The following is a 16,860-nucleotide window of genomic DNA, read 5'->3' on the forward strand; positions in this document are numbered from 1 at the left end:
CCATTAAAAATAGAAAGTTATTTTATGTATATCATACCAGAAGGAAATTCATCCAAAGGAAATTCAAAGAGTCTGGATTTATAGACTGAATGAAATTGGAACTCTTCCTGAAATGACACAAGAAACAGCAATTAAAGCATGTGCAACCGAGCATCTCATGGCTTCAGGCAATCAAAATTGGAGTAGCTTAGATCCTTCAAATTACTGTTTGGGAAGAAAGAACAACTACTGTACAACTTTTCCCACTTACTCCTGTATTTTCAACACAGGAGATATTCAAGTCCAAGAGTGGCTCTCAGCCTTCCTAATGCCGCGCCCCTTTAATACAGTACCTCATGTTGTGGTGACCCCCCAACCATAAAATTATTTTCATTGCTATTTCATAACTGTAATATTGCTACTGTTATGAATTGGGTGACCCCTGTGAAAGGGTTGTTCGACCCCCCAAAGGGGTCATGGCCCACAGGTTGAGAACCGCTGACCTACACCCTTAAAATATGAAAATGTAATGATGTATATGGGGGGAAATGGGGTGAGGAGAACTCTTAGGATCGATGTCTGAGCAAAGGAAAGGAGCACTTGCCTGGGACGGGTCAGCTTCTTCTGGCTCAATGAGATACGTGTGGTTCCCGTCGTAGAACATCCCGCTGCCGAGGACAGGGAAATATCAGACATTTGCTTTTCAGAACAAGATTCCCTCCTCTAAACAATATCATTTAAAATCCACAAGGTCAGTTAAGACTTTTTTGTTTTTTTCAATCATGTCATTGCGGGCTCTTACAGGTCTTATAACATTTCATACATCAATTGGATCAAGCAAATTTGTTCATAAGCTAAGACTTCTTCTATCCCATTCATCAAACACGCACACACTCATCTTGACCTGACCTCATGCCTAGAATTGACTTGACATTCTTTAGCCTTTGTCTATTTCTCCTCACTCTAATCAATATGTCTGAGATCAATATGTAAAACCCTTCTTACATGTTACAGAGGGCCGGATGAAAGCCTCCTTTAGAGCTCAGGAGTTGCATTTTGAACAATCTCCAGATAATTTTGTTGCAGATTGTCAAGGAATGTACTGAATGGTCTTTCAAAACCCAAACTCACTGCCAGTGGGTTCTGACTAATAGTGATCCTATTAGGCAGCGTAGTGCTGTCTCTGTGAGTTTCTGATGCCGTGGTTCTCCATAGAGGCAGAGTGCCTCATCTTTCTCTGATGTCCTAGGTAGTGGTTTCTGACTGCTAACCTTGTGTTTTATCAATTCACTATGCCACCTGGACTCCTAGTGAAAATGGCCTATCATAAAATAGTCTACCTGCCAAATGCCCACCTGCCTGCCTGAAAGATACTTTAGTAACCAGAGCGAATACACGTAACAAGGTACCGAATACAAGGTGTTTCATATTTCTTTCTTTATTTTGTCTTCCCACAACCCTATGAGGACAGTACAATGAGTATCTTCATTTTGTGGATAATGAAACTAATGTCCAGAGAGACTAAATAACTTGCCCAAATTATACAACCAAGCAGGCTATATAGATATAGAATATGAAAGATAGATGTAGGTATTGGTATCAGTATTTCTATAGGTGTAAGTATAGAGAAATATAGATAGCAAGCTGACCAGCTAGCTAGCTAGCAGAAGCAGAAATAGAGCCCAGGTAAAATGATACCTAAAGTGCCCATCAGCAATCTGCTACCCACCATCACTCATTCATGGAAAAATGTTCTAGAGCACCCATAATGCCTGAGATGCTATGGAGGCAGGAAAACACGAAAGAGAATAGTTGCCTGTCCCCACTGTGCTGATACCCATCCTAGGGAGTACAGATGATAAATGTGTATAATAAACAAGCAGATATACATATTGAAAGAAAAACAAACTCATAATCACGGAGACCACACATTAAGGGTGCAGCTAGCCTCATCTTTCTCCCTTGGAATAGTTGATGGACTTGAAATGCCAACCTTGCAGTTAGCAAGCATCTAACCCACAGCATCAGTAAGGATCCTTCAAATATACATTAGATAGTGATATATTCTAGGGACTAAGATAAAGCAGGTCAAGGGAGATCAATGGTGCCAGGGGAGCAGGGGTTGGGGAAAAGGGAAAGGAGACGTGTGGTTAATTTACAGGTTGGAGCAAACTTCAGAGAGAACTGATATTTAAGCACAAACCTGAACGAAGCTGAGAAAGCCTTGAAGACACCCGTGCAAAGAATATTATAGATGCAAAGAGCTAAGACAAGAGAATCTGGGTGTGTTTAAGAAATAACAAGGAGGACGCTTTATGTATTATAATTGTACAATTGCGCCTCCAGACCCCTCGGTAGTTAGAGGTTGGTTTACGCTGATGTCATAACACTATAAGGGACAACACTGGAGACAGAGTGCAGGAATTGTGCCTGATCTGACCCCACCACACCGGGGCCAATACTAAGGGCATGCAACAGAGCAGCAAGGGGAGCAAAGCAAAGAAGTCCCCGGGGAATACCCAAGAATTCGGGTTCCAGGAATGGCACCCCATCAGACTCAACTGGAGAACACGCCTAAAAGTCAATAAACAGACCTGGAACTATTTATAGGCTTTTCTTTTTTTGCTGTCTGGTTTTGTGCTTATTATTGTCTCTGTGCTTATTATAAGATAGGTGGGATAGTGCTCGCTTCTGCAGCACATATACTAAAAATAGGTGGGATAAACAATCCAGAGGAGAAAACAATGGGACAGGTGGTTGGGGGCAGGGCACACAAGAAAGGAAGGGGGCTGTAAACCAACCCAGTGATACCAACAAGTGATCTAAAATTGATGGCGAGGAGGGTGTAGGATACCTGGTGGGGCTTGATCAGGGCAACGTGGCTGAGAGGAATTACTGAAACCCAAATAAAGGCCGAACATGATACTGGAACAAACAGAAAGTAAAATGGAAATAGAGCAGTGGTTCTCAACCTTCCTAATGCTGCGACCCTTTAATACAGTTCCTCACGCTGTGCTGACGCCCAAGCATAAAATTATTTTTTTTGCTGTCTCACAACTGTAATTTTGCTACTGTTATGAATCATAATGCAAATATCTGATATGCGGGATGTATTTTCATTGCTACAAATTGAACATAATGAAAGCATAATGATTAATCACAAAAACAATATGTAATTATATATTGTGAAATATGTATTTCTAATTACAAATAAATGGCATTTGTTTTGAAGCATGGTGTAGTATGAGTTAACAGGCTTCACGTGGGGTCATATTTGCATGTGGGCGGACCTGCCTAGAGATGGATAGAGGAGCGGTGCCTCAGTTCCTAAGACCATGGGAAATATGTGCTTTCCAGCAGTCTTAGGCGACCCCTGTGAATGGGTCATTTTACCCTCAAAGGGGTCATGACCCACAGGTTAAGAACCACTGAAAACGAAAGAACTAGGAGGCAAAGGCATCTATAGAGGTCTAAATACAGGCATGTACATATGTAAATATGTTTATATATAATGATAGGGAAATAGCTCTAAGTACATATATTTATATGCTAAGTATTAAGGTAGCAGACAGACATTGGGTCTCTACTTTTAAGTATTCCCTCAATGCCAGAACACTTTGTTCTAATAACCCAGCATTCTGTGATGCTCACCTTCCCAACACCATTGCTGAAGACAAAATGTGAAGAAAACTGATGGTGCCTGGCTACCAAAAGATATAGCATCTTTATAGATAAGCAAGCGAATATCTAGCTGAGAAGCAACAAAGACCACATAGAAGCACACCAGCCTGTGTGATCATGAGGTGTCAATAGGATCAGGTCTCAGGCATCAAAGACCCAGAAAAAAAAATCATATCAATGTGAATGAAGGAGAGGGTGGAGTAGAGACCCAAAACCTTTTTGTGGATAATTAAACATCCCCTTACAGAAGGGTCACAAAGAAAAAAGGAGTCAGTCAGGTTGCAGTATAGCACCAATGAAACATAGACTACATATACTCGTGTATAAGCTGAGTTTTTAGCACAAAAAATATGCTGAAAAACTGGGGTTCGGCTTATACACGGGTCATTGGTACCCCAGTGATGTGTAACATCTTGCGGGTGATTGCGATTGCCGTTGCTCCACTGTTCATTCAAAGCCTCGCTGACACTGCAGGGCTTTGAATATGTGTTTACTCACATCTAACCAGTCAGAGCCGTCCTATGACGTGGATGGCTCCAATTCGCAGAAGCACCCACAGTGATTCACTTACACCGGCAGCTGAACTGGTAAGGATGTGTCTGTGGCTGTGCTCCGTCTCTCCCCTCTGGTCTCTGTGTTAATTCACATCCTGTATTTCCCACCCTAGGCTTATACTTGAGTCAATCAGTTTTTCTGGTTTCCCAGGTAATAATTAGGTACCTCGGCTTATACTCAGGTCAGCTTATATTCGCGTATATACAGTAACTTTCCTTTAGTTCTTTAATGCTTCCTGCCCCCACTATCATGACCCCAATTCTACCTTACAAATCCAGCTAGACCAGAGCATGTATAAGGGTACAGATAAGAGCTGGAAACACAGGGAATCCAGGACAGATAAACCTCTCAGAACCAATACTGAGAGTAGCCATACCAGGAAGGAAAGGGGAAGATGGGGGAAGAAAGGGGAAACGGATCACAATGATCTTCATATAACCCCCTCCCAGAAAGACGGACAACAGAAAAGTGGGTAAAGGGAGACATCTGTCAGTGTAAGACATGAAAAAAAATTGTCAATTTTAAAGGTTCATGAGGGAGGAATGGTGGGAGAAGGGAGACAGGAGCTGATGCCACGGGTTCAAGTGGAAAGAAGGTGTTTTGGGGGTGATGATGGCAACGTAAGTACAAATGTGCTTGACACAATTGATGGATGGATGGATTGTGATAAGAGTTGTACAAGCCCACAATAAAACGATTTTAAAAAAGAAATAACAAGGAGGCAACATGACTGGAATACAGTACCTGAGGGGGCTAGTGCAAATGAGATCCAGAAACCAAAATCAAACTCACTGCCATAGAGTCAATTCACACTCTGGGTGTCCCTGTAGGGCTGGGTAGAACTGCCCCTGTGGGTGTCTGCTGCTCTTTATGGGAGTAGAAAGTCTCTTCTGTCTCCCCAAAGAGATCAGTGGTGAGACAATAGTAGGTGGTGCCTTGGCTTTCACTCTGAGAAATAAAGTGCACTGCAGAGTCCTGATCTACTGCATTAGGGGAAGGGGGGGTGCCAGGGGAAACCAGCCCCTAACATATCATTACAGGTCCGGGCAGCGCAATTGTACAGCGATACTAAGTAAAGATTATAGTAAAGTTATAGAGAGCATGAGAGATAGACGGGAAATATTGAAATAAATGGAGTCAGACACAATTCGTGGTAGCATGCTCACCTCAGCCCTGCTTGGTAGTCCACATGGAGGGAGAGAAAGAATCTTTAATGCTAGCCAAGGCTTTTATATTCTCTGGGAACGTGCAAGCCCCTAATTAGAGGGGAAAACATACGTCACAGGAAGGGGTTGTGCTATAGGCAACACAGAAATGGGAGGGGGTGATCTAGGGGTATCCATGCAATAGGAAGAGGAAGGATTGGGGTATACATGTGGCAAGATGAGTGGATCCTAGGTACAGGATGGCCACCTAATTTTGGATGTCACAGAGCTGGTTTGGCTTGTTCCCTGGCTCAAGTGATAGAGTCCATTATCAGCAGGGTGTGAACTCCACCTACAGGAACCAAGCTAACCCCTTAGGGGGAAGTAATCCATTGTCCCCAGCAGGAGGGAGCAGGCCCACCCCTGTGGTGGAGGAGACAGCAGTCTGGCAGCAACTGCCTTCAGGGAGGATGTCTGTAAGCATAGGATCTCCCCCCACAGGGGGGCATGACAGAGGACACTGATGAAGGACCTTCCAAATGCTCCCTTACAACCAATCTTATGCTATGGCAAGTAGAGGAGCTAAAATGTTATCACAGCAAACCAAGTGAAAGAAGATGGTGTGGCTAAGGCAGAGTGTTAATGGTAAACTCAATGCTGACTTGTAGCAAGAAAGCCTAGTCTCTCTCCTGTGGAGCTGCTGGTGATTTTGAACAGTCAACCATGGGGATCCCAACTCATGGCTTAACTACGAGCAGTAAGGTGTATCTTTTGAAAACAGAATCATTATGTTGAAAAATTAGAAGTGGAGGTGCAGGAAAGAGAAACATTAAAAACAACTCCGAGGCTAAATCTGAGCAAATGAAAGGGCAGAGGTGCCATTTAATGAGTTAGAAGAGCCTACAGAACGAGTAGAATAAGGTGGGTGGAGGGAGAGGTTCAGGCCAGGAATTCCACGCTGGACCTCTTAGGCTGGAGATGCCTGTCAGCCACATGGGAATTCTCTGGGGGGCTTTGCAAGTCATGCAGTCTCCCCTCCCACTCAGAAACCCTGAGAGCCACTCCATCTAGGAGAACACTGTCCTTCTCATGAGATCAGCTCCACGTGAGGTTGAAGCAGTTTACCTTATTCGTCAGGCTATGGAGAGGGCAAAGAGGGCAATCTTCTGTAGTCATTTCTTGGCTTTAAGTGGAATTATTACAAAACACTCAGGCTGCTAAACCTAGAATGATATTTGCCTTTCACTGGTGCTTTGGTGACAACAGGTTTTTTTCCTGAGCTATAATTATAATGGCCTCGAGCTCTGCCTCTATCCAAATTCTTTCATTCCTGCTGTAACATCTTCCACATGCTCTCAACTTTTCTGTGCGCTTGGAAGTGCTGTTCTCACAGCTGCACGGTTTTCAACCATAAGCACACTTTCTTGCTGAATTTGGATGCACTGCATTTGGAATTTAAAGATAAACAGATGCAGTTTGTAAAATATCACTGCCAATACACAGCAAAGGAGTCGGAAAGGGAAACATTTTCAAGACAGTAGACCAAATATGGCAGTGAACACGCACGCTTCAGCCCTGCAGAGAGCTGGCCAGATCCACACAGAAAAGTTTTAGAAGCCGCTACCCTTCACCAAAGTTTACATAGTAACGGGGGTAAGTCGCAAGCAGTTTGTGTGTTTCAACCGTTTTGAGTGTATTGCCTTAAGAAATCCGTGGTTTTATTGTATTTAAATATCAGGATACACTGGCTGAAGAAAGAAGATTCTGACCCTCTAGCTAGAAAAACTCTGGTTTCTGATAGAATAATCATGTCATAAACGAATCCTTGAGAACGAAAAAGTATGTTTGGTTTAAAGATTGACACCTTTTCACATAAGTACTAAAAAGCATGTGTAGTCCAGAACACAGTATATATGAGGGGGTTCCACCTCCAAATGTTTTTTTTCAAAGCTATGTATTTAATTCTTTTTTAACAAAACAACCTTATCACCTTCAAAGTACTCTCCATTACACTCAATGCATTTTTCAAATATGCAATTTCATTATTGCAAACAGTTTTTAAACTCCTGTTTGAATAGCTGGCAGAACCTTCCTTGTTTGTTTTTTTTCTTCACCTCTTCTATGTCATTAAATCACGGTCTTTCGTGTCTTCATTTGTGGAAACAAAAAGAAGTCACGCAGAGGGAGGTCAGGTGAGTAAGGGGCCTGAGGCATGCTGGTTTTTTGCCAAAAACTGGTGCACTGAGATGGCTGCGTGAGCAGGTGCACTGTCGTGGTGGCAAAACCAGTCTCCTGCTACCACAAATCAAGCCTTTATTATTAAGATTATTAATCACTTTATGGGGGGGGGGCTCTTACAAATTTTAGGACAATCCATCATTTAAACCAGGTGTCCTCAAACTACAACCCGCGGGCCACATCTGGCCCACTGGGTGTTTTTGCCCCATTTGTTTTCTTTACTTCAAAATAAGATATGTGCAGTGTGCATAGGAATCTGTTCATAGTTTTTTTTAAACTATAGTCCGGCCCTCCAAAGGGTCTGAGGGGCAGTGAACTGGCCCCCTGTTTAAAAAGTTTGAGAACCCCTGATTTAAACTGTATTAAGCACACAGGTACATATGTTGCCATCAACCTTCCCAAACCATTTTCTTTCTACTTGAGTCCTTGGTATCAGCTCCTCTTCATTCCCCTCTCCCCACCCTCCCACCCTCGTGAATCCTTGATCAATTATATATTATAGTTGTTTTTCCATGTCTTACACTATCTGTTGAATTGGACCTTTTTCTGTTGCACACTGTTATATAATCCTTTCAGAACCTCTAAATAGAAGCTTGATTAACAGTTTACATTACAAGTAGACATTTTCGTATGTTCAGGAAGTTAATGGATGTCCAGAACAAGGTTTGTCATCAATTGACATGTCACCTTTCTGGAAATGAGAAAACCACTCCTAAGCTTGAGTTTTCTCCATAGCGCTGCTCTTATAAGCTGTGTTCAACATCACAACAGTTTCTGCAACATTTTTCCCCAGCAGGAAACAAAGTTTCAGAGTGGCATGCTGCTCTCTTAAATCAGCCATCACAAAAAACGAGACTACTTTCACGAAAAAAATCCACTGTGGTCAGAGAGAACCTTCCCAGGGAAGCCAATAACGCAGAGTGTTGCTTGATGCTCACCTAGCAGAGAAAATGCACACTCTGAAAGCTCTCCCAGCAGAGCTTTTCCCATTTTTTTTTGGCGGGGTGGGGGTGGGGTGGGGAGGAAGACCCTCTCGTACTTAAACAGGCTATATCCAGGACTGAGCCTTGAACTACAAGCCAATTGAGCAAACACTAAAGTGACTCTCTCTAAAGGTATTTGAAATAAAACAGACTTTCCTACAAGTCACCACAAGGGGGCAATGAACTCACACTTGATCATATTCCTTCCGTTCCCATAGTTACAGGGCATTTTCGTAACATCAAACACAAAGACTGCAACAGAAAAACACTGCTTATTGGTCTTTTATAATTGAAAATCAGATGCTTGTAAGATCTGTAGGAAAAAGGCATAAAAGCGTATTTTCTCTTTAGTGTTCTACTGAATACAGAAAATCAAGGAAAGGAAAATCTTAATGTGTACTTGGTTATTTACAAACATGAGTCATGAATAAAATAATATATTTCATATAGAAATAACTAAAATTGAGACAAGATAAATTAAATATTTAGTAATATTGCCCCCTCCTTAAATTTTTGTCAATAATTTTCAACAATTTAGAAAGTAAAATTAAATTGGAAAAGTATGAATAACAAAAAATAAAGAGTTTTGTTTATTCCATATGTTCACAAATGTCTAAGACAGTGGGAGGCATAAGGAGAAACCAATCACAATGATTGACATATGGCCCCCTCCCAGGGGGACAGGCAACAGAAAAGTGGGTGGAAGGAGACAGTGGTCAGTGTAAGACACTAAAAAAACTACAAATTATCATCGGCTCATAGAGGAGGGAGCATGTGGGAGGGAGGGAGGGAAAAAATGAAGAGCTGATACCAAGGGCTCAAGTAGAATGAAAATGAGATGGCAACATATGTACAAATGTGCTTGACACCATGGATGTATATATGGATTATGATTACGAGCTGCACCCCCAATAAAATGATTTTTTTAAATCTAAGTAAGTACGAACACACTAGTACTTACAGTATTTCTAGTCACACAGTGTTTGTTTCTTTTAGTTTCATTTTAGTTGAAAGTTTATGAATCAATTGGACTTTGCCAGAACAAATGAGGGAGGGCTTTGGGTCCTACTTAGTTCCAGTCACTTAAAATTTCTCTGTTACTTTTTATTCTCCTTTAAATGATGGTGACAGGATTGGTAGCAAAGAACTGGTCTTGGGTTCTTAGGTGTATTATTAAAGTCCTGTTGAAACTCAAGCTCACTGCCTGTGACTCAATGCCAAGGCACAAGGACCTGATAGTACAGGACAGAACTGCTCCTGTGGGTTTCTCGGTTGTGATCATTTATTGGAGTAGAAGCGTCCATCTTTCTCCTGCGAAGCAGCTGGTGGTTTTGAACTGCCGGTTTTGTGGTTAGCAGATGGTAGTAATGCTGTCTATGAATTCTCAAAATATTGGGCCCATTTGAACAACTAAGAGCTAAGTTTGAACAAGTATTAAGCAAGTTGTTTACACCATGACTTCGGATTGAATCACACTCCAAAGGGAAAAAGTAAGGAAAAAAACAGCTTTTGTTGGGTTTTTTTTTCCATCGCTTTCCCCTATATTATGAATTTGCTGGACACCAGTGTCCACTTGCGCAGCTGAACTCGTCCAAGCTGACAGCTGGCCTGGGATCAGATATCATGATGTTATTGGTGAAAACAAGTTAAACTTTTCTTTAACTTGGGTTAGAAATCTGAGAGCTCCAAAATAAGGATTCAGCACGGGTTGGTTTGTTTTTAAAAATCTCTTTATACAAAGAATTTTTTTTTCAAGCAAAATAGTCCCTTAGAAGCAGCAACAAGCAAATGGAAGTCTTCCACTCCCTTCTCCAGCTACTAAATTGGCCCCTCAGGCTTTCACTCTGCCTTTCTAACTCACCTGCTGCCATGGTCTGACCAGAAGATGTAACTTGGGGAGATTCACTATTTCCCAGCCTTCCCCATTTGCTCTCTTTCCTAAGTTTCTTTAAGATGTCAGTCTACCACCACCCCACACCCCCCACTATCATGATCCGAATTCTACCTTGCAAGTCTGGCTAAACCAGAGGATGTACACTGGTACTGATAGGAACTGGACACACAGGGAATCCAGGGTGGATGATCCCTTCAGGACCAGTGCTGAGAGTGGCGATACTGGGAGCGTAGAGGGAGAGTGAGTGGGTTGGAAAGGGGGAACCGATTCCAAGGATCTACATGTGACCTCCTCCCTGGGGAATGGACAACAGAGAAGTAGGTGAAGGGAGACGTTGAACAAGGCAAGATATGACAAAAATAATAATTTATAAATTATCAAGGGTTCATGAGGGAGGGGTAAAAATGAGGACCTGATGCCAGGGGCTTAAGTGGAGAGCAAATGTTTTGTGAATGATGAGGGCAATGAATGTACAAATGTGCTTTACACAATTGATGTATGTATGGATTGTGATAGAGTTGTATGAGCCCCTAATAAAATGATTTTTTTTAAAAGAAGTATAAAAGAGATGCCAGTCTAACCACTTCCCTTGGAGAAGCCCATGGAACACGGTCTAGCGGCCTGTCCCACCTTCTGTGGATAGCAGGTCTACCTCACTCTTCAGTGCCCACACTAGCTAGCATTTCCCCACAACTGTTCAAAGGATCTCTATCAAAGAAAATAAATATATTGATTCTATTTCTTGAGCTAGATCTGGTCACCCCACTAGATTGAGAGCTCCTTGAGAGTAGGGTTCGTGATTGAATCACCTTAATGTTCATCGTGGCTTCTCCATAACTGCTTGCTAGATGGGAAAGCCCCCACATTGCTCAGATGGTAGCAGGAAGGAAGCATAGCATAGCTGCCAAATAAAAACTTAACCAAACTGAAATAAAATGCTGCCTTCTGGAAAACAAGCCAAGAAAGACCAGAGATGACTTCGTCTAGATAAGATGCCGAAGATGACACGTTAAAAGGAGGTTTATAAGCCGCTACCACACAAATAAGAGATAGCCGCCTGCTGACCTCCATTCTTGACAAGAAGAAGGAAGTAGATACATTCCCAGGTTAAACATCAGCAAACATTCGTTGGTAGTGAAGTTTACGAGGAAGGAAGCAAGGCACCAAGGTAGGGCAAAGGGCCCCATCCCCTGGAGAACTCTGAGAAAAGAGTGGATGCTTCCCGGAGTTTGCAGTGGGTTGGGGCTGAGCGAGCTGGGTAGAGCTGAAAGACAAGGGCCACGGCTTCGCTTCCAGAGTTTTCTCATCAGGCAAGGGGCCAAGAGTTTCCAGCGACTACAATTGCTATGATTCCATGAAAAACTAAAAGCCAGTAGCTAGGAGAAGTTAAAGATTGAACTATTAACAAAGAACTAAACATCTACCCAAACACACACATCGAACTTGAATGACACTGGGCTGTTAGAAATACAGCTTTGAAACTAGATGAAAAATAGTGATACTTCCTGGTGTGCTGGAGATTACTCACTTAACAGGTGAAACAAGACTGGCCTCAAGTTCCCTGTTTTCAACTAGGTAATGGTACATAGGGATTCTCTATACTCTTCTTTTCTGTTTGAAATTGTCCTTAATTAAAAAAAACTTTAAAGTTTCTCATGTGATTATAATGATTTATAAAGGTTAGAAACTGTTATTTTCAAATTCAGCAACTTTTATAATAGTCACCTCCTCTTCCTCGTCTTTTTTAGCAGAAAGGAAGTGGACTTGCTTCATGCTGGACTGCAAGTGGAGAGTTTGGGCAGGAGCTCTTTCCCAGTATACCTATTGTGCATTGGTAAAGGAGAGAGTGGGCAGGAGACCTTTACCATATACCCACTGTGCTCAAGTTGCCCTGGCAAAGAAGGAAAGACGCCTTTGCTCTTGAACTTGAAGATACAGGGCTGTCTAGTTTTATGTCCCTACATGCATAGAGACATGGTTCCAGATATTTGAAGATTTGGACTAGATATGGATTCATTTAGAATGGGCAACAAGTTAATAAACATTGAATATATTTCCTATTCTATACAATTAAAAAACCTTAGAAACTGGTGAATTGAGAAAATTTCCTCACACAAACATAATTACTGATCAGTTTTGTGCCTTTGAGTATACTTAGGCTTTTATTAGACGCTGACAGGTTACAACCTTTGAAAGGATATGACCTGTGTATCTATTTCTATTTGTAGTTTTATAACAGTGATTTTAGAAACATCTCACTGGAAAACAAATTTTACAATTAAGCAAAGGTTCTGACCAGTGGCTTTTCAGAATTTTTTACTCATTTACCTATTGTGGCCATTTGAAATGTGTTTTCTATCATTGTAGAACAAATAATGGGATTATCACTTATGCCACTTTATTAAAAGGATTCAGATCTACCTCATTCTCTTTAGTTACTGCATTGTATTTCACAGAACAATGCAGTCATTTGTTTTCATGTTCTTTAAAGCTTTACCTACTGATTGTACATTGAATTTTGCAACCATATTTCATTGTAGACCATTTAAAACCCTGAATTTTTCAAGTAATGATGTCAGAAGCTTGAAAATAGGACATGAAAATTATCATTGCTTGCTCAGTGTGAGAAATTTAATGAAGGAAATGTAGTATATAAATAATGTAGTGTATAAATAATGCTTTAAGTAACCTGCCCCATTGTGAGAACACGGGAATTCTCAACCCATTCCTTCTGCATATGTTTAAAGTGAAAGCTACTTCTTTGATATCCCAGAATAGTTCTGGAAATCACTTCATGCCTCTAAGTCCCAAAATTACTAAAGATACTTGTAACATAGGGTTTGTGGGAAACAAAGATTTTCCCCAAATTGTCTCCCCCAAATATATGCCAAACTTAGCTGCTTTTGAATGACTATACACTTGGAGGTCATCAGAAGTAGATAAGGAGTTATTCTTTTTTCCCTAAAGATTATCAGCCATCTATAGCAAGCAGTCACTACTGTTTATCCCACAACAAGTAGGACCCACTCCCTTCTGATAAGGATAGTAGTCTGTTTCCTTGTAGGAGACCTCGGAGATGTCAAGCCCACCCAAGGGTGACTAAGGTTAGACCATGAATCTAGGGTCTGCCCATCTTGTCACATGTATACCTCTAGTCTCTCCTGTTCCTATGGGCACACCCCTAGCTCATCCCCTTCCTGTCATGCTTATGCCTATCGTGCATCCCCTTCCTTTGATGTGTATGCCTATTGTACTGCCCCTTCCTGTGATATGTAGTTACTTGTAATCACATGGTTATCAATAAAGGGGGTGCTCCTGCTCTCGCTCTCAGGGTCTCCCCACGAGGGCCACCAAACGAGCCTGATGTGAGCATGCTACCATCAAAAAAAAAAAAAAAGAAACTTGGAAAGTAACCTTCATGTGGAATATCATATATCATAATTCCAAAGCTCACAGTTTTGTCAATTCCAATTTCTAAATCAGCTTGGTTTATATGCGTTTTAAAACAGTAAAAAATATCACACACCAGTGATCTAAAATTAATTTCTGACATAAAATATGGATTTCAATTATGGTACATTAAAAATGAAGAAAACAGCAGTTACTGAAAGAAGGCATTGCACAAACAATTGTTTGAGCACTTACCGAAGTCCGTGGCACGTTGACAGTGCAACAAATGAGGCAGGGCTTCGTCGTATATGTCCCTGGTAGTAACAGTGTTCCCCGCCCTGAAGAGAGAAATCCAGAACATAAACCTTTGCCATCACAAGAGAATTAGTCCCATAATTCTGCACATTTTTACTTACATTGCATTTCCATATGTAAGGCCCTGTGCAATGTTTCATCGTTCACATGGCATTATCAATCCTTTGCAAACAGAATTATTCCTAAGCGTTCCTAGTGAGCTGACTCCAATCAAAAGAAAGGGAAATAAAAGTTGACTCAAAGCTTCCTTTCAGGCAGGTGGTGTTGATGGAGTGAAGAAATATATATTGAAATACACAAGGAGTCCCTGGGGCAGGAGAAGTTTAAAATCATCTATTCCCTTGGCCATGCGTGAGTCAACCTTGAGTAAGAGCAAGTTGTTGTATTGTTTTGTGTTTGTTTGTTTGTTTTCACATAAAGCTAAGTGAAAATGAATGGAAATCAATGGAGTCACCAAAGGTAAACTCAAGGTAGAAAACACCTGCTCTGACACTGCTTAGAGCTAAGCTTGAATGGCAGGCGGAAGCGTTCCTACTATTTCTTCCTCGGCTCACCAATGGCCCGGGATGCAGTCTACGGGCAGGGTTTGAAGTTGTGCAGGTTCTTCTAGCAGGCAGTCTGGCTAACTGAATTCCATTGACGGAGAGTCATTCACCTGGCCTGAGTCAGTATGAACAGACAGACTTGCTATTCACAGCGTGGGCTGTAGACCAGGTGTGTTGACATCGCCAGGAGCTCGCAGACATTCAGAAGCTCAGGCTTCATCTCAGAAACTGCATTCAACAAGAACCCAAGGTGATTCTTAAGAAAGTTTGAAAAGCATTTCTCCAAATGACCTTTTCCCATCCCTCTGCTAATTTCCGATTTCTTCAGTAGCTAAAAGTCACTAATTAAACTGACTCACTGAGGTGCGGGAGTGAAATCGGAAGGATTGACAGAATACGTGTATGTGGCAAATGTTACCTACCTCATAAACTGGCTTCAGGGTCTAATCAGACTTAAAATATTCAGTGCTTTTCCAGGGTACCTGCCCCTAACACATCATTACGGGTCCAGTAGGTGCAACTGTACAGCGACAATAAGTAAAGGCTATAGTAAAGTCATCGAGAGCATGAGAGGTAAAAGAGATTGAAATAATGGAGTCAGACACATTTCATAGTAGCATGCTCACCTCAGCCCCGCTTGGTGGTCTATGTGGAGAGAGATATTTAATGCTAACCAAGGCTTTTATATTCTCTGGGGACATGCAAGCCCCCTAATTACAGGTGAAGACATACGTCACAGGAAGGGGATGTGCTATAGGTAATACAGTAGGGGTAGGGGTGATCTAGGGGTATCCACGCAATAGGAAGAGGAGGGATTGGGGTATACATGTGGCAAGATGGGCGGATCCTAGATACCAGATGGCAGGCAGCTTAACTTGGATGTCACAGAGCCTGTTTGACTTGTTCCCTGGCTCAACTGATAGAGACCATTATCAGCAGGGTGTGAACTCCACCTACAGGAACCAAATCCATGACTGCAGGCCCGTCCATTGTCCTTAACAGCAGGGAGCGGGGCCTACCCTAGTCTGGTGACTGGCTGTCTTCAGGGAGGGTGTCTGTAAGTGTCTGACCTCCCCCCACAGTGCTTGACAAGTATTCAGGACAGAACAGGAAGACAGAACTATGTAAGAAGACTGAAGACACTTTTTTCACTGGAATTCCAAATACGACTGTCAGTGCTAAGACCGTTGCTCCTGGAGAGATACTGAGAAGGATCTGGTGAATCTTAGCTTTGGCGAGGGAGAGAGCGAGTCAGATGGTACACAGCACCTCCAAATCCCCCACTGCATCACTGAGCATCATCAACTGATCCCTGTGGTTGCACTGAATAGTGGACACGTTAGATCTGTCAGAGGTGGGCTGGAACCCAGAAGGCCAAAGGACGTTGAGAATAGAAATAAGGCCAGACATTAGGAAGTGAGGCACTGACTTCCCAGGGAAGGGAGGTCCGGTGTAGATGTTGCCGGCCTGGCCTACTCCACCCACCAGCTGTGTGATCTCAAGCAAGTTATTTAGCCTCCCTGTGTCTAGTAGTTTCCTTCCCACGCAGATAATAATCTCATGGGATTGAGAGAAGTAAATGAGTGACGATGTGTAAAGCAGTAGAATGATGGTTGGGATATGTTACGCAATACCTGCTTGCTACTCTCACCATACTTCTTCAACCAGTATGCTGAACAAGATATCAAAGAAGCTGGATTACATGAAGAGTGCAGCATCAGGAACGGAGGAAGACTTATTAACAGCCTGTGATATGCAGATGACACAAACTTGCTTGCTAAGAGTCAGGAGGACTTGAAGCACATGGTGATAAAAATTAAGTCTTGCAGCTTTCAGGAAGGATATCAATTCAATGTAAATAAAATCAAAATCCTCATGATTAGACCAATAGGTAACAACACGATAAAATGGGGGAAAAAAAGACTGAAGTTGTCCAGAATTTCATCTTGGGTCCACAACCAATGCTCATGGAAGCAGCACTCGAGAGATAAAATGATGCACTGTGGGCTGAAAAGCAAAGACGTTACTTTGAGGGCCAAGGTGTGCCTGAGCCAAGCACTGGTATTTTCAATCACCTCATATGCATGTGAAAATTGTACATTGAATTGGGAACACCAAAGAATTCATACATTTGA

General features: G+C 42.0%; 1 protein-coding gene across 13 annotated transcripts in view; it reads right to left on the reverse strand.

Moving 5' to 3' along the window:
• Window positions 1-16,860, reverse strand: part of ADAM22 (ADAM metallopeptidase domain 22) — a 269,416-nt gene that overhangs the window by 74,699 nt on the left and 177,857 nt on the right. For all 13 annotated transcript variants that reach the window (XM_075557629.1, XM_075557630.1, XM_075557625.1 and 10 more), the window contains 3 exons: window positions 14,121-14,203; window positions 584-647; window positions 38-107 (listed from right to left, as the gene is read on the reverse strand). In XM_075557629.1, the coding sequence (XP_075413744.1) occupies window positions 38-107; window positions 584-647; window positions 14,121-14,203 (217 nt within the window). The remainder of the gene's footprint in view (window positions 1-37; window positions 108-583; window positions 648-14,120; window positions 14,204-16,860) is intronic.

Source organism: Tenrec ecaudatus, chromosome 9 (assembly GCF_050624435.1).
Source record: "Tenrec ecaudatus isolate mTenEca1 chromosome 9, mTenEca1.hap1, whole genome shotgun sequence".
NCBI lineage: Eukaryota > Metazoa > Chordata > Mammalia > Afrosoricida > Tenrecidae > Tenrec > Tenrec ecaudatus.